The sequence below is a fragment of the Neoarius graeffei genome, chromosome 11 (assembly GCF_027579695.1).
Source record: "Neoarius graeffei isolate fNeoGra1 chromosome 11, fNeoGra1.pri, whole genome shotgun sequence".
Lineage (NCBI taxonomy): Eukaryota > Metazoa > Chordata > Actinopteri > Siluriformes > Ariidae > Neoarius > Neoarius graeffei.
The window spans coordinates 39,431,751-39,459,740 of NC_083579.1; the positions used below are offsets into that span (position 1 = coordinate 39,431,751).

General features: G+C 41.5%; 1 protein-coding gene across 3 annotated transcripts; it reads right to left on the reverse strand.

Moving 5' to 3' along the window:
• Window positions 1–323: 323 nt before the first annotated feature.
• LOC132893833 (MAPK/MAK/MRK overlapping kinase-like) lies at window positions 324–27,825 on the reverse strand. 3 transcript variants are annotated; one of them, XM_060932984.1, is made up of 12 exons: window positions 27,667–27,825; window positions 26,830–26,944; window positions 24,332–24,421; window positions 24,159–24,229; window positions 18,246–18,324; window positions 18,052–18,100; window positions 17,755–17,933; window positions 17,548–17,649; window positions 16,075–16,248; window positions 9,987–10,107; window positions 6,722–6,916; window positions 324–1,089 (listed from the first exon to the last, which is right to left on the reverse strand). In XM_060932984.1, the coding sequence occupies exons 1-12, from the start codon at window positions 27,740–27,742 to the stop codon at window positions 1,012–1,014; spliced, it is 1,329 nt and encodes a 442-aa protein (XP_060788967.1). In that variant the 5' UTR covers window positions 27,743–27,825; the 3' UTR covers window positions 324–1,011. The 3 variants fall into 3 exon arrangements, with proteins under 3 accessions (XP_060788967.1, XP_060788966.1, XP_060788968.1); XM_060932983.1 differs by having other exon boundaries at window positions 6,722–6,919; XM_060932985.1 differs by lacking the exon at window positions 27,667–27,825 and adding an exon at window positions 27,339–27,384 and having other exon boundaries at window positions 6,722–6,919.
• Window positions 27,826–27,990: the final 165 nt, after the last annotated feature.

Below are 27,990 nucleotides of genomic sequence, written 5' to 3' on the forward strand. Positions count from 1 at the left end.
ATGTTTGGTCAAGGTGAATCTTGCAAAGAGATATTTTACCCAAATATTAAGTGTGCTGTATGTGTATTTTTGACCCTGTGTTGATTTCAGAAAACCCAAAGAAAATTAAAACTTGTGCACCAAATTCGAGTGTTTTTTTTTAAAAGATGTCTGCTGTACAATCATTCTGCCACAGAAAAAGAACAGTTCAAAGAAATTACTGAAAGCCCAAATATACGTAGCCATGACATTCATATCCAAGATGACAGTCATGTCACTGTATGTAAACTTCTGACCACAACTGTAGACATGGCATATGTTTAGAAAATCAGCAATTTAACCACCATAACCCTTTGAAAAACTCTCTAAATATCAGCTAAAACTATCAAAGTTCTTAAATAATATTTAGGATGGCTATTGTTTTGCTGTTTTGTGGATTTTAGCATACATTTCTGTGGCTTGTGGCAATAATATAGAATTGTACATGATCAAAGTTGATTTTAGCTTCCGGGTTTTACATTATAAGAAAGGAAGACTGACAGTGACATATTAGGTTGGTTACAAATTGGTTCAACTTATTCACATCTGTAAAATACAGGCCTAGGTGATATCTCTGGGAGTGGTTTTGATGTATTACATGTTGCTTTATTTTTGCATGGTGAGGTTGACATTTACATGGAATTGCCCAAATACTGGGCTGAAAGAAACCATTATGTATTGTGGTACTTGGTACACACACTACATTTATGATGCATTTTATGGTGAATGGGGCATAAATTCAGACACAGCACAGGCCTTACAAAGCCAAGTGTACAGGGGGATTCCGGACTACATTTTGTGTTCAGAGCAACTTGTACGTCCTTATGCACTTTGGAGTAATACATACATGCATGCATACATACATACATGCTTCAACTGAAGTCTTGGCCATGTGATCGGAGTCACTTGATGGAATGTGTCTCTCCAGAGAATTAAATTCTTTACTTCCGTGCTTGCAGTTTTGAACACTGTTTAGTTGCTCAGCCGCACATTTCAGCAGCCTCCACCTTTTCTCTCCAGAGGAGGCATGCAGTAGCTCTGTAAAGTTGAGCGGTGTGGTTCTTCCCTGGGCTGTAAAAATGTCAGGAAATAAAGACAACATAACTTTAAGGAGGAACCATTTACTAACCAGTACTCCAGAAAATTGTATATACACTGTGTGCACAATTATTAGGCAAGTGAGTACTCTGACCCTACTGTTATTTCTATGCATATTTTCCAATCCCAAGCTATATACACTTGAATGCTAATTGGATTTAAGCATTCTCAGGTGGTATTTGTTTGTGTGATGAGGGAGGATGTGGCCTAAAGTCATGAACACCCTATATTAAGGTGTGTATAATTATTAGGCAGCTTCTTTATCTTGGGCAAAATGGGCCAAAAAAGAGATTTAAGAGACACTGAAAAGACAAAAATTGTAAAATGCCTATCAGAAGGATGCAGTACTCTTGAAATAGCTAAACTATTGAAACGTGACCAGAGAACAATCAAACATATCTGTGACGAATCTCAGTCATCCAGGTACATAGTAATCTGTGGTTGGTTGAAGAGAGCAACTGGACTTGCTTGAAGATTCTTGAAAACGGTTCGCCTCTCATCCTAAAGGCATCCTCAGTTCTGTCTGACTAATAGGGAGTATCCAGTATTTATCCTCTCATGGATCATCATAGAATCCGAATCAGAATGCTGATGGCTGCATTGTAGGTAGCTGATAAAAGATGTCATAGACACCCACCTCTGTTCAATGATGGTCGTTCCAGGTTGACAAAAATGAACTGGCAGACATCTTAGGCCAAGTTTACATTAGACCGTATCTGTCTCGTTTTCTTCGCGGATGCACTGTCCGTTTACATTAAAACGGTGGGAAACGGGAATCCGCCAGGGTCCACGTATTCAATCCAGATCGTGTCTGGTCCGGTGCTGTGTAAACATTGAGAATACGTGGATACGCTGTGCTGAGCTCTAGCTGGCGTCGTCATTGGAGAACGTCACTGTGACATCCACCTTCCTGATTCGCTGGCGTTGGTCATGTGACGCGACTGCTGAAAAACGGCGCGGACTTCCGCCTTGCATCACCTTTCATTAAAGAGTATAAAAGTATGAAAATACTGCAAATACTGATGCAAATACTGCCCATTGTGTAGTTATGATGGTCTTTAGGCTTGCCATCCTTCCACTTGCAAGTGGTAAGTGACTTGCGCACAGCGGCTCAGTCCCGAATCACTGCTCGTGCACTACACTCGCGCGCTCTGTGAGCTGCGCAGGGCCGGAGTGCGCACCCTCCAGAGGGCACTCGCTGTTCAGGGTGGAGTGATTTGGAGTGCAGCCGCTGAGGAGGAAGCGATGAGCCGCACTGACACATTTCAACTTACGTGCCGAATTAGTCATGTGATTAGCGTATCCGTGTATTGGCGTTGCTGTGTGCACGCGAATCGTGTATTGGCGTTGCTGTGTGCACGCTAATCGTTTTTAAAAACGTTAATCTGATGATCCGCTGATACGGTCTAATGTAAACCCCACCTTAGCCAGAGAGGATCGTTCATTTTTGTCAACCTGGAACGACCATCATTGAACAGAGGTGGGTGTCTATGACATCTTTTATCAGCTACCTACAATGCAGCCATCAGCATTCTGATTCGGATTCTATGATGATCCATGAGAGGATAAATACTGGATACTCCCTATTAGTCAGACAGAACTGAGGATGCCTTTAGGATGAGAGGCGAAACGTTTTCAAGAATCTTCAAGCAAGTCCAGTTGCTCTCTTCAACCAACCACAGAGAACAATCAAACGTTTTGTTGCAAATAGTCAACAGGGTTGCAAAAAACGTGTGGAGAAAAAGAAGACACAAATTAACCACAAAATACTTGAGAAGGATTAAACGTGAAGCTACCAGGAACCCGTTATCCTCCAGTGCCACCATATTGCAGAACTGCAACCTACCTGGAGTGTCCAGAAGAACAAGGTGTTCGGTGCTCAGAGACATGGCCAAGGTAAGGAAGGCTGAAACAGACCACCACTAAACAAGACTCTCAAACTGAAATGTCAAGATTGGGCCAAGAAATATCTGAAGATAGGTTTTCAAAGGTTTTACGGACGGATGAAATGAGAGTGACTCTTGATGGGCCCGTGGCTGGATAACTAATGGACACACAGCACCACTTTGACTCAAACACCAGCAAGGTGGAGGAGGGGTACTGGTATGGGCTGCTATTATTAAGGATGAGCTAGTTGGACCATTTGAGGTTGAAGATGGACTTAAAAATCAACTCCCAAACCTACTGCCAGTTTCTAGAAGATACATTCTTTAAACAGTGGTACAGGAAGAAGTCTGAATCATTCAAGAAGGCCATGATTTTTATGCAGGACAATGCACCATCACATACATCCAAGTACTCCACTGCTTGGCGAGCCGGCAAAGGCCTTAAAGATGACAGAGTGATGACATGGCCCCCTTCCTCACCTGACTTAAACCCTATTGAGAATTTGTGGGCCCTTCTTAAACGTGAGATTTACAGTGAGGGAAGACAATACACCACTCTGAACAGTATTTGGGAGGCCGTGGTTGCTGCTGCACAAAAAGTTGATCGTCAACAAATCAAAAAAATAAGACTCCACGGATGGAAGGCTCATGGCAGTTACTGAAAAGAAGGCTGGCTATATTGGTCACTGAATATTTTTGAAATGCCAAAAGTGTTTATTTGTTCATTCTGATTTGTTGATTTGTTACACTTACTCTAAAAATTAAAACAAACAAGTGAGATGGGAAAATTTTAGCTTTTCATTTAGTTGCATGGCGGCACGGTGGTGTAGTGGTTAGCGCTGTCGCCTCACAGCAAGAAGGTCCGGGTTCGAGCCCCGGGGCCGGCGAGGGCCTTTCTGTGCGGAGTTTGCATGTTCTCCCCATGTCCGCGCGGGTTTCCTCCGGGTGCTCCGGTTTCCCCCACAGTCCAAAGACATGCAGGTTAGGTTAACTGGTGACTCTAAATTGACCGTAGGTGTGAATGTGAGTGTGAATGGTTGTCTGTGTCTATGTGTCAGCCCTGTGATGACCTGGCGACTTGTCCAGGGTGTACCCCGCCTTTCGCCCATAGTCAGCTGGGATAGGCTCCAGCTTGCCTGTGACCCTGTAGAAGGATAAAGCGGCTAGAGATAATGAGATGAGATGAGATTTAGTTGCATAATAATTTGCACACTAAATTGTGCACACTTATATATTCCTCTGAGAAAGCCTAAACTCCCTTTTCCTTTGTTAAACATTTGGGTTTTAGGTTTATTAACAATTTGGATTGACTGAGAGCACTGTATTTGTTCAAGAATAAAATTAATCCTCAGGAATACAACTTGTCTAATAATTGTGCACACAGTGTACAGTAAAAGTCTTAGGCACATGTAAAGAAATGCTGGAAACCAAAAATGGCTTAAAAATAATGAAATGAAATGTTTCAACATAAAAAAACCCGAACAATATAAACAGCAGTAAAACATAATAAATGAAACGAAGTCAATGTTTGGTGTGAGACGACCCTTTGCTTTAAAAAAAAAAACCCCAGTAGTCTCAGGTACAATGAGTGCAGTTCTATAAGGAAATGAGCTGTAGGTTTTACTGAGCATCTTACAGAACCAGCCGCAGTTCTTCTGGACACTTTGACTGTCACACTCGCTTCTTCATTTTGTACCAAAACCCAGCAGCCTTCATTATGTTTTCTTTTTTCATCTGAAAAGTGCTCTCTTATGGAATATGCTGCTCAGATACAAACTTTTTTTTCCCCTGTAACGTTTAATTTTGTGCTGGAAAACGAACGTTTGGACTCTAAAATGTTTTTATACTGACTTGATAATGTAGAAATAATAAAATAGAAATCGGGTCGTACGCGAGATGATAGCTGTCGAGGTGTGTAGCGCAGACTCTGCTATAAGCCATGTACAACTCGATTTCGTGGAATAATAGTTTTATTCTATCCACATTTTCTGGATTTTGAAAAACATAGAAGTTTTATTGTTTGCAAATTCGATAAACAAAAACTTTATACAAAACATCTGACAATCATTTCTGCTTAGAATGTGAACAAACCAGTGAAATGACAGTAGCAATTTATGAAAAATGTGATAATTTTTGAAAAATAAAAAAAAAGATACATTCTGACCATCAAATATTTTTATTCCATATTTTGTTGCTTGTTTTGTATTTTTTGGAGTTTTGTTTTCGAGTAGAGTTTTTATTTCGTCCTCAGTTGGTTCAGCAACATGCTACACCATTTTTTTTCTCTACTCACAGTATATGAGCTGATATCCTATTAGTAGAGTAGCCAATCAGAGTGCGCAATTGCTCACACACACACACTGTGTTGTAAAAGTATTCGTCCCCCTTGGTGTTTGTCACATGATGTCTGTATAAATCAACCTGTTCTGGAAGGACCCTGACTCTGCAACACTACTAAGCAAGCAACATGAAAACCAAGGAGCCTCCAAACAGGTCAGAGACAAAGTTGTGGAGAAATATGGATCAGGGTTGGGTTATAAAAAATATCCCAAACTTTGAATATCCCAGAGAGCACCATTAAATCCATTATAGCAAAATTGAAAGAATATGGCGCCACTACAAACCTGACAAGGGAAGGCCGCTCACCAAAACTCACAGACCAGGCAAGGAGGGCATTAATCAGAGATGCAGCAAAAAGACACCAAAAATAACACTGAAGAAGCTGCAAAGATCCACAGCGGAGATGGGAGTATCTGTCCATAGGACCACTTTAAGCCGTACACTCCACAGAGTGGGGCTTTATGGAAGAGTGGCCAGAAAAAAAGCCATTGCTTAAGAAAACATATAGAGTTTGCCCAACAGCATGTGGCAGACTCCCCAAACACATGGAAGATGATTTTCTGATCAGATGAGGCTAAAATTGAACTTTTTGGCCATCATTGGAAATGCCATGTGTGGCCCAAACACATCACCCTGAGAACATCATTCCTACAGTGAAGCATGGTGGTGGCAGCATCATGCTGTGGGGATGTTTTTCATCTCAGGACTGAAGGAAAGATCGATGGCACCAAATACAGGGCAACTCTGGAGAAAAACCTGTTTGAGTCAGCCAGAGGTTTGAGACTGGGACGAAGGTTCACGTTCCAGCAGGACAATGACCCTAAACATACTGCTAAAGCTACACTGGAGTGGTTTAAAGGGAAACATTTAAACATCTTGGAATGGCCTAATCAAAGCCCAGACCTCAGTCCAATTGAGAATCTGTGGCATAACTTGAAGACTGCTGTACACCAACACAACCCATCTAACTTGAAGGAGTTGGAGCAGTTTTGCCTTGAGGAACGGGCAAAAATCCCAGTGGCTAGATGTGTTAAGCTAATAGAGACATACCCCAAGAGACTTACAGCTGTAACTGCAGCAACGGGTGGCTCTACAAAGTATGGAATTTGGGTTGTGAATACCTATGCACGCTCCAGATTTCTGTTTTTTTTTTTTATCTTAACTATTGTTTGTCACAATAAAATACAATTTTCACCTTTAAAGTGGTAGGCATGTTGTGTAAATCAAATGGAGCCAACCCCCCAAAAATCCATTTTAATTCCAGCTTGGAATTTTGACAAAACAAGAGAATCACCAAGGAGAATGAATACTTTTGCAAGACACTGTATATATACACACACACACACACACACACAGAGATGAGTGTCCTCAGCATTTACCTTCACTGAACGAGAATGGCACTTTTTGGAGGTGATGGCTGGCAGCAACCCCTGGTGTGGTATGGCCAAAGCAGGCAGACTGGACACAGGATAGGGCACTTTAGGAGTGGGCACCATCACGTTCAGCTTTGGGAGCTCCACAGGATAACGAGGCAAAACATGTCTGCTGAGTGGTTCAGCTACATGCTTCAGCTGCTGCTGAAAAATGATGGCAGACTAGAACATTCCTAAATGTCCTCAAAGAAATTGCATTTTGCATGGCATCTTCATATCTTTTTATTGTTGTTTGTAATATACAGTAAGCCATCAACCAAAACTGTCTCTATTTACAAATTATACAATGTTGCAAAATAAAATTTGTGTCCTTATCTGAAAAATATTTCTGATGGAAAAAATGACATTAAAAGGATAGTTCGGGATTTTTGACATGAATCTGTATGGCATCCCCATCAATAGTGTCGTGCAAACACACTGACTTACCCCTGACAGCATCCTGTGAGTCCAGTTCTTGTCCAGTTTTGGTCCAGACGAAAGTAGTCCGGCAAGTTTGTTGGGGTCACGAAAGTAAAACGTTTTTCGTCTCAAAACAGTATGTGTTCAAAAGAGTGATATATTTGCATCACAAAACCGTTGCCAAATAAAAAGTCAGACATCGAAATCGCTTGGCACTATTTTCTCTCCCTTCTTATCACTGCGCGCTGCTGCCAGGTGACAGCCACGGCTGTTTCATTCATTGTTTTAGTGATGGGAATTTCGGCTCTTTTTCGGGAGCCGGCTCTTTTGGCTCTTCTTACTATAAGGAGCCGGCTCTTTCGGCTCCTGAGATTTTATTTTTGATTTAATTGCTGCAATTAACTAGTTAATTAATTACATTATTATTTATATTTTATCAATAGGATGTTTTCCATTTTATTTTTTAGTTTTTGTAGCCATTGTAAAGCTTTGTAAAGTATAGCAGTGTAACAATGTTCTAGCTATAGAAATAAAACTTACTTACCAATTAATAAATTATTTTCTCACAAACAATGCAAAACTGTGTTATATTACCAATATAAAATACACAGAAGACATCAACTGTTTATCCTTTATGGCTTTATTTCACACTCGACCTTGAACAAAATGCCACAAAATAAATTATGAAGTATAAATCAGGCCTAAGAAACTATGAAGCAAAGTTGGAAATTATTTTAACAAACACAGAACAATGTGCAACAAAATATTTTATTAAATAAAATATTAAATAAAATATTAAATAAGTATATAAAATAAGTATAAAAAGTATAAAGTACAATTAACAAAGAAGTAAAAATTACAAAGAAGTGTCAATAACAAAAAACTATTTACATTAAGGCTGCACAAACTCCCAGAATAAGTCTTTAGTGGAGATTGGCATTGAGGAAAACCAAGTGTCTCAGCTTGGAAGGGCTGATTCTATTTCTCCTCTCAGTTATAATCTGTCCTGCTTTTGAAAAGATCCTCTCTGAGGGGACAGATGTTGCCACTATACACATCCTCCGTGCCATCACGTGTGTAAGCCGTGGATAGAGTGCAGCCTTGGTCTCCCACCAACTTAGTGGGTCTGTGTTTCGCTGTACAGGGGCTCCTTTGAATGGTAATAGACAACACAAAGACGCAATCGGACAGCAACTTTTTTTGTGAAAGTCTCTCTCTCTCTCTCTCTCTCTCTCTCTGAGGCACCTAAGGACAAAAAACTAATTCGGCTCCCCAACTCGGCTCCCACCGAAGAGCCGGCTCCCGTCGTTCACTTCAAAGAGCCGGCTCTTTGAACCGGATCGTTCGCGACCGACACATCACTACATTGTTTACTGCTAGCAAAGTTAGCGACAACATGTCTGACTACGACGGTGAAACGTGTGTGGAGATTCAGCCACATCTTTGTTGCTACAGCCTGGATAGTCGCAAGTGCGCACCATTTTCACAAATATATTATTGTATAGGTTATAGAAGGTGATAAATTTGTCGCTGTTCTTGCTCTCAAATTAGCTTGTTAGCGCCGCTGATCTGAACTCCTAATCACTGCCAAACAATCGGAAAGGTGTTGATTCCTGCGCAGATGTCAACATGACAGCACGCAGTGATACCAAGGGAGAGAAAATAGTACCAAGCGATTTCAAGGTCTGACTTTTTATTTGGCAACGGTTTTGTGATGCAAATATATCACTCTTTTGAACACATACTGTTTTGAGACGAAAAACGTTTTACTTTCGTGACCCCAACAAACTTGCCGGACTACTTTCGCCTGGACCAAAACTGGACGAGAACTGGACTCACAGGATGCTGTCAGGGGTAAGTCAGTGTGTTTGCACGACACTATTGATGGGGATGCCATGTCATGTCAAAAATCCCGAACTATCCCTTTAAAGGAACAGTCCACCGTACTTCCATAATGAAATATGTTCTTCTCTGAATTGAGACGAGCTGATCCGTACCTCTCCGAGCTTTGCGTGACCTCCCAGTCAGTCAGACGCGCTGTCACTCCTGTTAGCAATGTAGCTAGGCTCAGCATGGCCAATGGTATTTTTTGGGGCTGTAGTTAGATGCGACCAAACTCTTCCACGTTTTTCCTGTTTACATAGGTTTATATGACCAGTGACATGAAACAAAGTTCAGTTACACAAATTGAAACGTGGCGATTTTCTATGCTATGGAAAGTCCGCACTATAATGACAGGCGTACTAACACCTTCTGCGCGCTTCGACAGCGCATTGATACCTTCACTCAGGAGTGACGGTATCAATGCGCTGCCGAAGCGCGCAGAAGGTGTTAGTACGCCTGTCATTATAGTGCGGACTTTCCATAGCATAGAAAATCGCCACGTTTCAATTTGTGTAACTGAACTTTGTTTCATGTCACTGGTCATATAAACCTATGTAAACAGGAAAAACGTGGAAGAGTTTGGTCGCATCTAACTACAGCCCCAAAAAATACCATTGGCCATGCTGAGCCTAGCTACATTGCTAACAGGAGTGACAGCGCGTCTGACTGACTGGGAGGTCACGCAAAGCTCGGAGAGGTACGGATCAGCTCGTCTCAATTCAGAGAAGAACATATTTCATTATGGAAGTACGGTGGACTGTTCCTTTAATGCAAAATGTGATCCAGAAATCTACTACTAGGTAGGTACTAGTTTCAGATAAAAAGAAACACTGACTACAGCCAAGTTTAGGTTTCAAGTTTTAAGTTCTGGATGAGGTTTACAATAATTGTAAAATGGATAAGTGAAAAAACAGATAAGCCAATGTACCTGCCGTCTCCCGTGTCGAGTATTGCGCCAGAATTGCTCTACTGATCTTGGAGTCATGCTGCTGCTGTCCTCCATAACCCCAATAGTCCTGTGAAGCCCTAGAGCTCTCCTTTCTGTCAGCCTGTATGGACAAAATCACACACGTGTCTTGTTCATGTTACATATGGTCGAATCTGACTGTAAAACATATTTACACATTGTATAGATACACCAGTGCAAAAAAATTTAGTGGCAGCAGGGGCAGTGGGTGAGCAGTGGCTATGGATGGAGAAAGGAGGTGGGTTAAACCAGCAGGTAACACCTGCCCCACCTACTGTGTTAATTACTGGCAGCCTACTTATGTGTGCATTTTCCTCTCAGTAGATTCTGTGAGCCACTGAGGGCTCCACACCGTCCACACCTTCAGTCATCTAACACAGAATTTGCATAAGGCCCAAGTGTGACGGTCAAGCCTGTATGACAGGATACGTGGTTACAGGAATTCAGGCTGTGAGATATTATGCCTGTTTTACGACCTATGTTGAGGTCCAAATTACTCACAAAGTGGCAAGGTCCTTTTGATGTCACGTGGCAAGACGGAGTCGATGCACTGCAAACGTACCACCTCAATCTCCCGAAACTATGAAGAGATGTGGTTCCTCTGGCTCTTGGGATAGCAGTTCCCAAAAGAGATGAGCTCGTCCTGGAGGTAAGCCCAATACACACCTGTCCCCTTTGGAGACCACCTCTCGCTGTCCCAGAGAGCACAGGTTGCGAAGTTGCAAGGGGAATTTTCACCTCTACCCAGTGGTATGGGCCTCATAGAGCACCACACAGAGACTCCTCCAGGTGCACTTGAACACAACCCCCTTTCCCACATCCATGAGCACAAAAAAGTGTTTTGAGTTTGCCCCAAACCAATGCTTCACACAGGAGTAATTGAGGAGTCCCACAGCGATTGGAGCAGCCCCATGGCCTTGGTATTTGGTACAACTGTGGGGATTTCACTAAATTGCCTGGCATTGTCGGATTTATTTATGGACATTGTTAATGTGCTTGGATGTAAATTTTCCTGCCTCAAATATGGCCAATAACGTGACTCATTGCTAATTATTAACCCCGCCGACAGTAGTCGGAGGGGTTATTATTTTCACCTGCGTCAGTCTGTGTGTGTGTGTGTATCTGTCTGTCTGTGTGTCTGCAAGATATCTCAAGAACCAATGGATCGATTTGGACCAAATTTTGTACATGTGTTGCCAATCACCCAGGAAGGAAACCATTAAATTTTGGAGGTCAAAGGTCAAAGGTCAAGGTCATGGCAGAACTTCGAAATTTTCGCCCAATGTATTTTAATAGGGAAAAGGCGGGGTTTGCACTCGTTAGAGTGTCCCTGTCTAGTTTTAAATTTTTCTTCCTGTTAATGGCTGTCACCCGTCTTCCCCTTTTCACACATGCTGGTCTGGTCCTGGTTTTGACTCGGTCTTGCCCTGCGTTGGTCTTGGTCTTGAATTGATCTCAACCCCTCAAAGTCTTGGTCTTTTATTGGTCTCAGTACATTTTGGTCCTGGTCATGACTTGGTCTCAGTTTAGGTGATCTTGACTACAGCACTACCTACTGCCATACATTAATTCTAATTAATTAATTCATCGAGGCCCTGTGATGACCTGGCAACTTGTCCAGGGTGTACCCCGCCTCTTGCCCATAGTCAGCTGGGATAGGCTCCAGCTTGCCTGCGACCCTGTAGAACAGGATAAGCAGCTACAGATAATGGATGGATGGATCGATGGAATTGATCAAGGAATATTGGTAGATTCCCTTTACTCCAATATCCTGAGGGAAAAAAAAAAACAACTTTTTCCACTGTGTTTGCGTTACACCAATTTGTCAGCTTTCCATTTGGTTTGTTTAAAGTCCCACAATGTTTCAACGTCTCATGGACAGAATACTCCACCTTCACAGCATATATGCTGCACATTTAGATGATATAATCATTTATAGTGATGACTGGCATTGGCATACAGCTGTCCTGAGATCCTTGAGATAGGTGGTACTCATAGGAATCCTAAGTAGTATGCGATTGAACGGGTGGACCTATGGTATCTGGGCAGGTGCATCCCCAAATTGACAATACAGCAGAGATTGCAGCCTGGCCGAGACCCAATACCAAAAAAGGTTCGAGTGAGTTTTTGGGGCTTGCTGGCTATTTTCATAGGTTTGTACCTAATTTTTTTTAACATCACCAGCTTGTTGAGTGGACTCATTAAGAAAGGCATGCCAGATCCAGTCCAGTGGATGGAACTATGCCAGCGGGCTTTTTGCCAGGTAAAAGCGGTTTTGTGTGGGGGGCCCGCTGTTGCATTCTCCTGACTGCCCTCTTGACTCCCTTTTGTTCTTCAGACTGACACTTTGGGCAAAGGGCTGGGGGCCATTTTTTCCCCAAGTGGTAGAGGCGAAGGAGCGCCTGGTATTGTACATCAACCAGAAGCTCTTGGTAAGGGAGTGAGAGGTCTTCACCCTCCGATACTACCTACTGGTGCAACCCTTTACTCTCTGTTCTGATCATGCCCCGCTATAATGGCTCCACTGCATGAAGGATTATTATATGCCCTGTTAGCTTCAGACATCCACAAGAACACTTCATAAATCTGTTAATATTCGTGCCCCATGGCTCAGTTGAAATCAGTGACTCTGAAACTGAGACCCTGAAGTATCAATAAAGTTCAAGAAAAATTATTTTCAACAATTATTGGCACCCCTGGAAATTATAGTGAAAACAATGTAACAGAAGCATGTTTCCTATTTAAATTGTACATTTTTGAGTTAATTGGAGTGTGTAGGAACTTTCAAGCTGTGATCCAAGGCTTCCTGATTAACTGGGGAACAAATATGAGGTAAGACAGAGGCCAAATTCCCTTAGACATCCATCAACATGGGAAAGATAAGAGAACACACAAACCAAATTGTTCTATATTCTATATTGATAAATGTACTGGATATTGACTGATGTGGCAGGTCAGGGGTTTTTATTTATTTATTTATTTATGGGGGAATTAATGCATCTTGTATTGACAGTAATGTTCTCATATACACATTACCAGTCTTAGAATTATTAAATACAGTGGTGCTTGAAAGTTTGTGAACCCTTTAGAATTTTCTATATTTCTGCATAAGTATGACCTAAAACATCATCAGATTTTCACACAAGTCTTAAAAGTAGATAAAGAGAACCCAGTTAAACAAATGAGACAAAAATATTATACTTGGTCATTTATTTATTGAGGAAAATGATCCAATATTACATATCTGTGAGTGGCAAAAGTATGTGAACCTTTGCTTTCAGTATCTGGTGTGACCCCCCCCGTGCAGCAATAACTGCAACTAAACGTTTCCGGTAACTGTTGATCAGTCCTGCACACCGGCTTGGAGGAATTTTAGCCCATTCCTCTGTACAGAACAGCTTCAACTCTGGGATGTTGGTGGGTTTCCTCACATGAACTGCTCACTTCAGGTCCTTCCACAACATTTTGATTGGATTAAGGTCAGGACTTTGACTTGGCCATCCCGAAACATTAACTTTATTCTTCTTTAACCATTCTTTGGTAGAATGACTTGTGTGCTTACGGTTGTTGTCTTGCTGCATGACCCACCTTCTCTTGAGATTCAGTTCATGGACAGATGTCCTGACATTTTCCTTTAGAATTGGCCGGTATAATTCAGAATTCATTGTTCCATCAATGATGGCAAGCCGTCCTGGCCCAGATGCAGCAAAACAGGCCCAAACCATGATACTACCATCACCACCATGTTTCACAGATGGGATAAGGTTCTTATGCTGGAATGCAGTGTTTTCCTTTCTCCAAACATAACGCTTCTCATTTAAACCAAAAAGTTCTATTTTGGTCTCATCCGTCGACAAAACATTTTTCCAATAGCCTTCTGGCTTGTCCACATGATCTTTAGCAAACTGCAGACGAGCAGCAATGTTCTTTTTGGAGAGCAGTGGCTTTCTCCTTTCAACCCTGCCATGCACACCATTGTTGTTCAGTGTTCTCCTGATGGTGGACTCATGAACATTAGCATTAGCCAATGTGAGAGAGGCCTTCAGTTGCTTAGAAGTTACCCTGGGGTCCTTTGTGACTATGGACCACTTGCATGTGACGTCACAGCCGATCCAGATTGTAAACAGACGCCATCTTGTCGGTCAAATGCCATATTTCCGCCTTCTACTTCTGGTTCCACTTCTACTTCTACCTTTTCTTCTGGAAAACCCTACTATATACAATTCTACTACAACGTCAACTCCACTGAAAATCAATAAAACATAAGATGAGTGGAATCCTGTGTCCAAGTCCTTCCCTTTCAAGTGTGGGAAACCCATGATGCTCACATACACTTGACAGTAGGCTGCCACGGGACCCTGACAGGCGTGCAAAATGGATTGCTGCGGCTACAAGCTCTCCCTACCTGTGCACGTTTTTTTATGTTTTTTGTGTGTATTTTTGCGTGTTGTTCGTCTGTACCGGACTTCAATATCCACTACAACCGTATGGACTTACTGGACATTGGTTTCCAGCAGAAAATGACGGTTTGTAGCGATTTCCATCGCATGCACAACATTCCGGACGAGATAGCAAGACCAGCGGGGTCTCCGTGAATTGTTATTGGGTCTGGCAAGCGAAGAAGGCGGCGTCAGGAGAGGAAGCAAAAGCGAGGCTGCAGAGCCAGCCTGTTGACTAAGCTCAGAAAACAGCCACTCAAACCTCCACTGCCAAGCCTCTACCTCTCCAACGCCAGATCCATGGTAAACAAGACGGACGATTTGGAATTACAGCTGGAATTACCTTATTCTATAATCGGCTGGTCAGTGCTATACTAGATACTACTGATATATCTAGTATCAGTACTAGTACTCAATACTTAAGTGACTTACCCGTCCAATGAGGATTGTTATTTTCTTGTTTACAAGATGCCACATCTGAGGGGGGCTGACAAATCCTGAATTTCTGTAAAGATAACTGTCCAGAGATTTATAAGCACGCAGTGCTTCACCACTGAACAGCGAGGGAAAGTTAATGAGGTAATTATACACATCTGGGTATTCCACCTCTGGCAGTTCAATATCCACTGACACGGTCGTGAAAACTACGTCCGGTAATCGATAAGGGTCACTAATCTGTAGGTCGTTTATTTTAGACATGTATCTAGTTATCTGTTCATTAGAAAAATGAGCCGTGTAGTCCGTCGGTTGAAATGGATCCATTTTGTACACGAGTGCAGCAGTATTCAGCTGTGTTGTTGACCGACAAGATGTCGGCTGTTTACATTCCGGTCACGTGACTGCAAGAGGTCTATTACACGCCTTGCTCTTGGAGTGATCTTTGTTGGTCGACCACTCCTGGGGAGGGTGACAATGGTCTGGAATTTCCTCCATTTGTACACAACCTGTCTGACTGTGGATTGGTGGAGTCCAAACTCTTTAGAGATGGTTTTGTAACCTTGTCCAGCCTGATGAGCATCAACAACACTTTTTCTGAGGTCCTCAGAAATCTCCTTTGTTCGTGCCATGATACACTTCTACAAACATTCGTTGTGAAGATCAGACTTTGATAGATCCCTGTTCTTTAAATAAAACAGGGTGCCCACTCACACCTGATTGTCATCCCATTGATTGAAAACACCTGACTTGAATTTCACCTTCAAATTAACTGCTAATCCTAGAGGTTCACATACTTTTGCCACTAACAAATATGTAATATTGGATCATCTTCCTCAATAAATAAATGACCAAGTATACTATTTTTGTCTCATTTGTTTAACTGGGTTCTCTTTATCTACTTTTAGGACTTGTGTGAAAATCTGATGATGTTTTAGGTCATATTTATGCAGAAATATAGAACATTATAAAGGGTTCACAAACTTTCAAGCACCACTGTAACTTGTGTTCAGAAGCAAAATATTTAAAATGGCATTCCATGTTCTACTGATATATAAAATCTAACATGTTTTTTGGGTTTAAAGAGTTTAATAATGGCTTTCTTGCTGTTATGTTTTCCTACCATTTTATGTCTAGTGGTGTGTCAGTCGGTCAGTGTGCCAGGTGCTTCTTACCGTTGCTCTCTGAAACAGGTGTGCTGCAGTGCTACACGTGGACTTATGCGTTCATCTGGATCATAAGTCAGCATCTGATAGAGCAATGAGAGGCTAGGAGCTGAGCAACGAGGAATTAGCTGAGAAAGCCCACAGCCTTTCCGGGGCAAGAAATCGAAAGGCATCACTCGAGACCTTAAGTATAAGGAGATATGTACCAAAAAAAAAATCAAAACTAATTTATGAAGGGAACTGTATTTTTTAAAAAATAATAGCAGTGTCTTAGCAGAAATACAATGTATTTAACATTATACACAGCAAACCTATCTATGTGCCAGACTGTGGCAGTAGGTGTTCTTCTATGCTCACACTATCCCCTTTTACACAGCCTCTTCAAGGAAGGAATCTTATGCCTTTATTCTGCCTCACGTTCTCTATTAAATGTCCGAATGTGGGGTCTGTGTTGTTCCACCTCTGAACTGGAGCAATTGGTAGAAACAGAGCCGAAATCGACATCTATGTAAAAGGGACAACTGGCATGGTGGAACAGGGGTTTTATCTTTTTGACTTTGACATTCTTCTTTCTGAGACCAGCACAAATTCAAACGTCTCCATCTCCTGCGTCTAAGGTCCGTGCGCCTTTCTGCCTCAAGTCGCTTCCTACTTCTCTTCACTTTCTCCTCCAACATAATTCTGATCACACAAATATGTTGCTTGCATGAGTCTCTCCACTCTTCTCTTCCTCGTTACCTTTCACTCTGAGTCTCTCTCCCTCTTGTCTCAGCTTGCGAGTGCAATTTTCTGTGAAAGACTTTTTTCCCCCGAAAAGCCAGCTTGGCTATTTTGAAACCAGCACCATCAGGATATTCACATTTCCGATGCGTGGATACGTCACCCTGGACAACAATGCTCCATTGTGACGCATCATGCCTCTGGTTGTGGAACGCCAGCTTGCAATGTAAAAACACACACTGTTGCGGCTTCCTGCCCGATTTATTTGGGTTAGTATAAAATCACTGAAGCGGGAATATTGAGGTGCCTTATTTCTGGCAATATTACGGAATATCTGTGTAAAAAAGGCTACTACTAACATTCAAACCTGAATAACTGTCTGTCACAGCCATAGTTCTACTTACTATGAATATACTTTTTATCAAGACAGTAAGAACATTTTTTTAAAGCTTAGAAATTTTGATGCACATGTCCAACCATGAAATTAAAAGCTTATAAAATCTTTATTTAAGGTCTCCAACTACAAAAATGCACATTAAGTGAGTCCATAGAAATCCTAAATTAGGTAGAAATGCAGGCAGTGCATCTTATTTTATTGTGACAGAATGTACTGACAGCTTGAATACTTTAGTACTGTCACTTTCATGTTAACTTTTCAGGAGAACAAAAACACCGAACACTGCTACACATCTAGATATTACTTGACAAGTTAGTAAATCGTGCTGCACAGGGGAGACTGTTAGAGAGGCAGTGCAAACTCACTGTCTGAACTTTTGGAGAACCTTGCTGTCTGGTGTGCCCAACACATCATGAATCTTGGACACCTGATCCATCTCATTAGTCCCTGGAAACAGAGGACTCAAGCTAAAAGACAAATGAAATAAAGCAAAATATTAGAAGCCAAAAAAGAATGGCAACGTCTTTCGAATACTTGATGTATTGAATGTATAAATAACACAGCAAAGCGACCTGAGAATTTCAAAGAACACGCAGCCTGCGCTCCATATGTCCATTTTGAGTGAGTAGTAGCCATCTGTAAGCAGGCACTCTGGAGCTCTGTACCACCGTGTCGAGATGTATTCTGTGTGAGGAGGCTTGCAATACACACTCCTACAGGAGCCAAAGTCTGCCAGTTTTAGGATGTCATGCTATCCAGGAAATCAGCCATGAGGAAGTTTACAAATGGAAATTCGTTTGAGTATTCAAAAAGAATTGGATTAATGTGTAACTAAACTTTTTTTTTTTTACTCCTGGGGTTCTACTTACTTTAATTAAAATATTCTCTGGTTTCACATCTCTGTGGAAAATACCGTTGCTTAAAAAAAGATCAAAATATAAAACGTCAGCCCTTGTGTTTTTAAAAGTACATTTAAAGTGTATTAATCTGACTGGGTGAAGAAGAAAGCAAATTAATGCAAATTAACCATTATTTGATAAGTAAATGAAATGACAGAACCTACCTGTGCATATGATCCAGAGCTTTACAAAGCTGATACATGTAGTTTTTGACTTTGCTTTCAGATAAAGGATACTGTCTTCCTACAGTTGCATAAAATTAAAACACAATCACAAAATCACAATGTGTAATGTGCAATACCCGGACTTTCTCGGTGCAATACTTAAAATGTGCAATACCCGGATTCTCTCTGTGCAATACATTTAAGACTTATAATGTACAATACCTGGACTCTCTCTGTGAAATACTTATAATGTGCAATACCCCACTCCATTATGTGGAACACAACACTGTACATAACCCCCCCCCCCCTTTTTTTTATGCCTCCGCCACCGTAAGGTGCAGGAGGCATTATGTTTTCGGGTTGTCCATCTGTCCGTGCATCCGTCCCGAAACCTTGTGAATGTGATATCTCAAAGGCTAATGAAAGGAATTTCACCAAACTTTCACCATTTGTGCGCTTTGGGACAAACATGAACTGATTAGATTTTGAGATCAAAAGGTTTAAGGTCAAGGTCACTGTGAGGTCAAATGTCTGTCCGAAAACCTTGTGAACACAATATCTCCAAGGCAAATGAAAGGAATTTCACCAAACTTTCACCATTTGTGCATTTGGGGACAAACATGAGCTGATTAGATTTTGAGGTTAAAGGGTCACAGGTCAAGATTACTGTGAGGTCAAATGTCCATCCCCAAACTTTGTGAACACCATATCTCAAAGACTAATGAAAGGAATTTCACCAAACTTTCACCATTTGTGCACTTTGGGACAAAGATGAAATGATTAGATTTTGAGATCAAAAGGTCTAAGGTCAAGGTCACTGTGAGGTCAAATGTCTGTCCGAAAACCTTGTGAACACAATATGTCCAAGGCTAATGAAAGGAATTTCACCAAACTTTCACCATTTGTGCGCTTTGGGATAAACATGAACTGATTAGATTTTGAGATCAAAAGGTTTAAGGTCAAGGTCACTGTGAGGTCAAATGTCTGTCCGAAAACCTTGTGAACACAATATCTCCAAAGCAAATGAAAGGAATTTCACCAAACTTTCACCATTTGTGCATTTGGGGACAAACATGAGCTGATTAGATTTTGAGGTTAAAGGGTCACAGGTCAAGATTACTGTGAGGTCAAATGTCCATCCCCAAACTTTGTGAACACCATATCTCAAAGACTAATGAAAGGAATTTCACCAAACTTTCACCATTTGTGCACTTTGGGACAAAGATGAAATGATTAGATTTTGAGATCAAAAGGTCTAAGGTCAAGGTCACTGTGAGGTCAAATGTCTGTCCGAAAACCTTGTGAACACAATATCTCCAAGGCAAATGAAAGGAATTTCACCAAACTTTCACCATTTGTGCGCTTTGGGACAAACATGAACCGATTAGATTTTGAGGTTAAAGGGTCACAGGTCAAGATTACTGTGAGATCAAATGTCCATCCCCAAATCACAACTTAATAAGGTGTGTAGTCTACCGGGCGGAGGCATCCTCATCGACGCCATTGGCGTCGAGTTCTTTCTAGTTCCCACTATATTCTTTGTTGTGTGTTTATATTGCATATTTTTATGCTGTTTGCACTGTGATTGGAGTTGCTTTTAATCTCATTGTACATGTGTATAGTGACAATAAAGGCATTCTATTCTATTCTATGTGTTAGGACTATAACTAAAAAAACCAAAACAAATAACATAAAAAAAGCTGAGACGTCATTCATCCATATATACAGTACACTATATGGCCTAAAGTATGTGGATCCCTGACCATGACCCCCATATGTGGGCCTTCCTTAAACTTTTGCCACCAAGTTGGAGGCACATGATTGTCTTATGGCCCTTTTCCACTGCATGATACAGACTTGACTCGACTCACTTTTGGTATCAGTAGTTTGTTTTCCACTACAGCTGGCCGTCATAGCGACGCCACATGAAACTGCTGTAACATTATCTTCAACGCCACACACAGGAACATCTTTTTTATTGTTATTAATAAAACTACGTGTTCATATGTTTGTGTGTTATGTCAAGCCAAATATGCCACAATTCATCACGTTTCTAAGGTGTTTTGTTCAACAAAAACAAACAAACAAACAAAAAACAACATAAAAAAGCTGCATGTAAACTGTCAGGACGTACTGGTAATAGCAGGAAAAGTGGCAAAAAAAAAAAAAAAGCTGAGGTGTATATTCTAAAATATTGTAATGATGAAGGCACAGGGCTTTCAGTTGGAGAACGTGGGTTTGCTGCAGGTAACTCATTAAAATTAGTCACCATGGACTGATATTTTGCCTAATCCTCTGTTGGTGGGGAGAGCTATGGGTAATGTTATAGGTCGACTGAGGTTTTGTAATAAATCAAGCATTATGGCATGGCATTCCTCGGCCTGAAGCAGGATTCCGTCTCTCTTAATAAAAGTCAGGGTCTCAAATATGAAGGCAGAAGACTTCGGGTCTGAGGCTTACTTTAATATGCTTACTGACTCCAGAGATCAGACGTAGAGTGCACGTACACTCGTCGGTTTTACCGACAGAGAATTAGGTAAAATATCAGTACGAGGTGGCGAATTTTAAATAAGTGACCTGCAGCAAAAGTTTTCCCAAGCAAAGCATGCTGAGCAGGGACACAAACCCATGTTTTCCAATTGAAAGCCCTGTGCTTTCACCATTACACCATCTTGGCATATACAGCTGCTTGGAAATTGATGGCACTTTTTATGCTGGTACCATTACAGCCTGACAGTTTAGACACAGCTTTTTTTTTTTTTCTTTCTTTACACATTTTAAAACACATTAGGAGCATGAAGAATTGTGACAACTTCGGCTTGACATAACACCATTTCACATGCACACACACAAACATGCGCATGAGCAGTGAAAACACTTATAATCAGTAAAGTATAATAAATAAATATAATGCTATTTAAAAATTGAGGGTTTGTTCAGGGCGTCCTGTCTCACACAATGATAACGCAGTGATGCGGTTCTCTCTGACCAGTCAGTAGTCCGCAGTGTTTGACGGCACCTTTTGGTATCACCTCAGCTTGCTTGAAACTTTGATGCAGGTGATACACACACACACAAAAAAAAGTGCCGGGTACCAGGTACTGTCCCCGACTTTGGCCTGATGGAAAACCAAAAAAGGCGAGTAGACTTGAGTTGGTACCATGCAGTGGAAAATGTTCATGCTTGGGGCCCCTGTGGCCACCAGAGGGCCCCCAAGAGCACTTGAAATGTCCTACTAGAGCGCTTGAATGTATATTTTATTTTTTATATGTTAGTGGTAATCATACAGAAACGCAATATCATGTTAACAGGCTGCCTAGCTGATTTATTTAAGTCATTATTTATTTAATTAGTTTATTTAATATTGTCTGGTTTTTCTTTTCCATTTGCATTTTTTTTAGAAGAAAGAAACTTTACTGAGGAAAGTACTGTGTATTTATTTGATTTTAATTGTAGCTAATTGTTATTCTGCACTTCTGCAATTACATTTTTTAAGCTTAGTGGTTAACTTTACTTTTGTTTACAGTAAATACATTGTCTGCTGGTTTATTTTGTTACTTTTCAGTACACCACGTTCAGTATGCCAATTAGTACTGTATCACACTGAATATTAAAGTGCAAATTAATAACAGAACACTGTTGTGAGTTTGCTACCTTTTATGATTAAAACCACAGAAAGGTAAAAACATGCTAGGCCAATCTTGGTATGACGTAAGCAACACGGCTATAAATAATACAACTGATAATAGGCGTGTTAGATTTACAGTAGGTGAGTGAATAATCAAGCATTGACAATAGTCAGTAGCATTGGCAGCGCCAAACTGGTGAGGGGCCCCAAATCAAATTCTATTTCGGGCCCCATAAAGGCTTGGGCCGGCCCTGTCCCCACAGTAACTTTCGCAGCAAAGTAGGGGCGAACTCTAGATTAGTGCCCTGCCTTTGAAATTCAATTCAGTTTTTATTTGTATATCACTTTTCACAACAGAAATGATCACAAATCAGCTTTACAAAAATATATGAATTCTGGATATACATTTTAAACATAATTTATGAAGTTATTGGAGGGACTGGATGTTCAACAAGCACATATGGGTGTCATGAGCAGGTGTCCATATACAGTGGTGCTTGAAAGTTTGTGAACCCTTTAGAATTTTCTATATTTCTGCATAAATATGACCTAAAACATCATCAAGTCCTAAACGTAGATAAAGAGAACCCAGTTAAACAAATGAGACAAAAATATTATACTTGGTCATTTATTTATTGAGGAAAATGATCCAATATTACATAACTGTGAGTGGCAAAAGTATGTGAACCGTTGCTTTCAGTATCTGGTGTGACCCCCTTGTGCAGCAATAACTGCAACTAAACGTTTCCGGTAACTGTTGATCAGTCCTGCACACCGGCTTGGAGGAATTTTAGCCCATTCCTCCGTACAGAACAGCTTCAACTCTGGGATGTTGGTGGGTTTCTTCACATGAACTGCTCGCTTCAGGTCCTTCCACAACATTTCGATTGGATTAAGGTCAGGACTTTGACTTGGCCATTCCAAAACATTAACTTTATTCTTCTTTAACCATTCTTTGGTAGAACGACTTGTGTGCTTAGGGTCGTTGTCTTGCTGCATGACCCACCTTCTCTTGAGATTCAGTTCATGGACAGATGTCCTGACATTTTCCTTTAGAATTGGCTGGTATAATTCAGAATTCATTGTTCCATCAATGATGGCAAGCCGTCCTGGCCCAGATGCAGCAAAACAGGCCCAAACCATGATACTACCATCACCACCATGTTTCACAGATGGGATAAGGTTCTTATGCTGGAATGCAGGGTTTTCCTTTCTCCAAACATAACGCTTCTCATTTAAACCAAAAAGTTCTATTTTGGTCTCATCCGTCCACAAAACATTTTTCCAATAGCCTTCTGGCTTGTCCACGTGATCTTTAGCAAACTGCAGATGAGCAGCAGTGTTCTTTTTGGAGAGCAGTGGCTTTCTCCTTGCAACCCTGCCATGCACACCACTGTTGTTCAGTGTTCTCCTGATGGTGGACTCATGAACATTAACATTAGCCAATGTGAGAGAGGCCTTCAGTTGCTTAGAAGTTACCCTGAGGTCCTTTGTGACCTCGCCAACTATTACACGCCTTACTCTTGGAGTGATCTTTGTTGGTCGACCACTCCTGGGGAGGGTAACAATGGTCTTGAATTTCCTCCATTTGTACACAATCTGTCTGACTGTGGATTGGTGGAGTCCAAACTCTTTAGAGATGGTTTTGTAACCTTGTCCAGCCTGATGAGCATCAACAACGCTTTTTCTGAGCTCCTCAGAAATCTCCTTTGTTCGTGCCATGATACACTTCCACAACCATGTGTTGTGAAGATCAGACTTTGATAGATCCCTGTTCTTTAAATAAAACAGGGTGCCCACTCACACCTGATTGTCATCCCATTGATTGAAAACACCTGACTCTAATTTCAGCTTCAAATTAACTGCTAATCCTAGAGGTTCACATACTTTTGCCACTCACAGATATGTAATATTGGATCATTTTCCTCAATAAATAAATGACCAAGTATAATATTTTTGTCTCATTTGTTTAACTGGGTTCTCTTTATCTACTTTTAGGACTTGTGTGAAAATCTGATGATGTTTTAGGTCATATTTATGCAGAAATATAGAAAATTCTAAAGGGTTCACAAACTTTCAAGCACCACTGTAGTGAAGCTTATGACCCTACTTTTGAGTTACACTGTTATAGAGTATGTATGAAAGTAAAATTACATTGGAGAAACAGCTTTGGCCTCAAACCCAATGAACTGGTCAGACCTAGGTAATGGTGGAAAGCTTAAATTACACAAACCAGCTCCTGATTATGTACTTCTTCTTGTTAAAATTAATATTATTTGACATACCTCTAATCAACTCATAGATATTCATCTCCATAAGTTCACATATCAAAGACAAGGTCCTTGTGTCTTGATCACTGAAAAGAACAGAATTGGACTGAGATCAGTCTTTTATAGTAAATTACAATACAAGAATCCAGAGATGACTTCATTTTCTTTCACAATTTTTGTGTACTTACAATATTACTTCATGAAGCTGCAGTATATTAGGATGTAAACTCAGTCTCTTCATTGCTTGGACCTCACGGAGGTTGTGTGCCTGTTCCAGGCTGCATGAAGAGGTTATTTGAGCCAAATGCTTAATTACAAATGTGAAGACACCATTTAGACATCAATTATTCAAAACGTTATTTGTTGAACTCGGAGGAATTCAGAATTGAGGAGACCATCCTGAGTTCCCAAGTGGGAATTCCAAGATGACAGGGGGATTTTCTTTGGGTTTTCCTGGTTGGAGGTCAGGAATTATGAATTATGACCTCTAGTTGAATGCAGCACAAGCAAACTGGTCAATGCCAACTTAAAGTGGGCCTTTAAGACTCATCAGTTACCAGATGAAACTGAATACAGTACTATCAGTTCATTCATTTATCTTCTATATTGCATATCTAATGCAGGTCAAGGGTGAGTTGGAGGTAATCCAAGCTGACATCGAGCAAGAGGCAGGGTGTACCCTGGACAAGCTGCCAATTTCCTGCGGGACTAACACAGAGAGTAACACTCACATTCACACCTATAGGCAATATAGAGTAGCTAGTTGACCTAATCCACATGTCTTTGGACTGTGCGAGGAGACCAGAGCACCTGGAGGAAACCTACACAGGCACAAGGAGAACATGCAAACTCCACACAGAAAGGTCCTGGTCAACCGCCAGGTTTGAACCCAGAACCTGCTTGCTGTGAGACAACGGATAACCACAGTGCCACCATGCTACCCTTATTCAACAGTTGAATAATCATTTTGGGACTGATTTTGTCCTGCTGGTTTGTGACACTGTGTGATGCTGACTGACTTAAAACAAACGCTTGTTTGCATTGAATTGGGGGGGGGGGGGGGGGGGGGGGGGTGTCAGACTGATGTATCCCACACTGTCAGAAATAGGGATACAGTAGGAGTCCATTTCTGTCCATTATCTGTAGCTGCTTATCCTGTTCTACAGCATCACAGGCAAACTGGAGCCTATCCCAGCTGACTATGGTACACCCTGGACAAGTCACCAGGTTATCACAGGGCTGACACAGAGACACACAACCATTCACACTCACACCTACGGTCAATTTAGAGCCATCTGCATGTCTTTGGGGGAAACCAGAGCACCCGGAGGAAACCCATGCAGACACAGGGAGAACATGCAAACTCCACAAAGAAAGGCCCTCACCGGCCGCTGGGCTCGAACCCAGGACCTTCTTGCTGTGCTAACCACTACACCACCGTACAACCCAAGGTACAATCTACACAGAGCTCATTACTGGATCTCAAGGTAACTAATTGTACCTTTTCAGGGCCAAGCAGGGTCCAAATAAGTATCTTAGAGGGTACTGCCCCAGTGACAAGCCACTGTTCCCCTAAAGGTACAATAAGGTACTTTATAGTCTAAGAGTCTCATCTCATCTCATTATCTGTAGCCGCTTTATCCTGTTCTACAGGGTCGCAGGCAAGCTGGAGCCTATCCCAGCTGACTACGGGCAAGAGGCGGGGTACACCCTGGACAAGTCGCCAGGTCATCACAGGGCTGACACATAGACACAGACAAACATTCACACTCACATTCACACCTACGGTCAATTTAGAGTCGCCAGTTAACCTAACCTGCATGTCTTTGGACTGTGGGGGAAACCGGAGCACCCGGAGGAAACCCACGCGGACACGGGGAGAACATGCAAACTCCGCACAGAAAGGCCCTCGCCGGCCACGGGGCTCGAACCCAGGACCTTCTTGCTGTGAGGCGACAGCGCTAACCACTACGCCACCGTGCCGCCCCTGGTCTAAGAGTGCATACAGCAATTGCACTTTTATGCTTCCTTAAAAGAACAGACAGGTGACAAATTGAAGGAAAAACTGGTGGTCTTATGCTGGGGAAGGGGAAATCATTTTGCTTGCATGATTTGATCCCATTTGTCCCCTTAGAGAAAAGGATGGCTGTCGGTTATTCTGATCAGCTTTATCTTATGGTGAAACATTTCTATTCTGACAGAAGTGCTCTCGTCCAGGATAACAGTGTACCTACATCAACAGGGCATGCAGGCTTAGCTGTATGATTTGAAGGCTATGAAAATAATGTAAAATCATATACTATGGCTTTCGCAATCACCAGATCCCAGGTGAGAGATTTAAACAGTGCTCTAGACCACCATCAACAAAACAGCACCTGAGGAGGGAAGAGCTTTTGGAAGGATGATATTCATCCCTCCAGTGCTGTTATCCATGCCAAGGCAAGGCGCACTGATGCTGATCTCGCACTCAGACTCGTTCTGTTGATTTTCCCCCTTTTATTTTGTCACTAGTCTGCCTGTACATGAAGGGTTAAACGGGTAAGCGCGTGCCGCAGTGACCTCACTCTGCCTAGGTCATCACCATGGCGACCCCAGAGCTGGAAGAGGGACTGGGAAGTGCGTGTCTCTTGTTTTGTTTTGTTTTAATATGATATAAAGCAAGGAAGGAACTAAAACCTCCGCGTACCTGTTAATGCTCTGCTTCATTGTTTTACACGCATAGTGTTTCCCGTCCTTCAGGTTTTGCACCCTCGTCACTTCAGAAAACGTGCCTTCTCCGATTTTCTTTATTATTTTGTAATCTACGGTGCAGAGAAATAAAATTGCGTTACTCATTTCAAACATGCCACAACTTGCGCCATTTTTATTTCACGCGTATGTTGTGTGATGAATACGATGCTATGAAGGACGCCTTTGTCGAGAATTACTAGCCACCTCTACACGTTAGCTATCTAGTGTTAGCGAGAGAATAATTCAGAACGGGCTACAGAGCTATCCTAGCCCAGGTTGCTAAATAAATTGCTAAATACCTTATTATTATTATTATTTGCATTAAACGTTAATTTCACGCTTTTCTAACTTACTATGCATTCTTCAATACGTGCCCAGACAGACCAAGAAAGGTTTTTTTTTATTTTTGTACGCATTGTACTACACTGTACTATACCCATGAGGTTATTAGCAGCTTATTAAAACCTCTCGTGCTGCTGTGGGATCATTTCGAGTCCCTGGCAGCTTTTCCATCGCTTCCTAACCGCCGCCATATTAGTTCGCTGGCTACAGTAACCCTGGTAACCGCGCGCGCCTGAACTCTGACCCGAGCCAAACTAGAAACTTAATAAACACCACATTACACAACTACACAAACATATTTTCTTCTCTGTTTCTGTACAATGTTCCACACAAGCGCGTTTTCTCCTATACAGGGAATGCTGTATATATTATCCGAGAGGTTATTTGTGACATTTTCAGGACAGTGTGTGTGTACAGGACAGGCGCGTCTGATGTTATGAAGGAAACTCACCTTTTCTGTTGAGATGATTAGTAAGCACCGGATCAGTGTCCGAGCCCAGCTCCTTCTCGCTCTCTGTCTGATGCATTGCAATCGTAAGCAGACGTTTTATTTTTCTAACCAAGCGAGTTTCATTCCACCGTGTATAATTGTTAAAATGTCCAGCACGATTTTAAATATCACTTGTATTGTAATTAATTCCGGTTTCAGTCCCAACACTTGACGTTTAACAGCATTGCTATTGTGATAAACATTTTAGGTTTTTATTTCCCCTGACCAATAATTAACTTTCCTGCTTTCCTACATTTTTCATCTGTTCATATGTTTAAGTTAAAA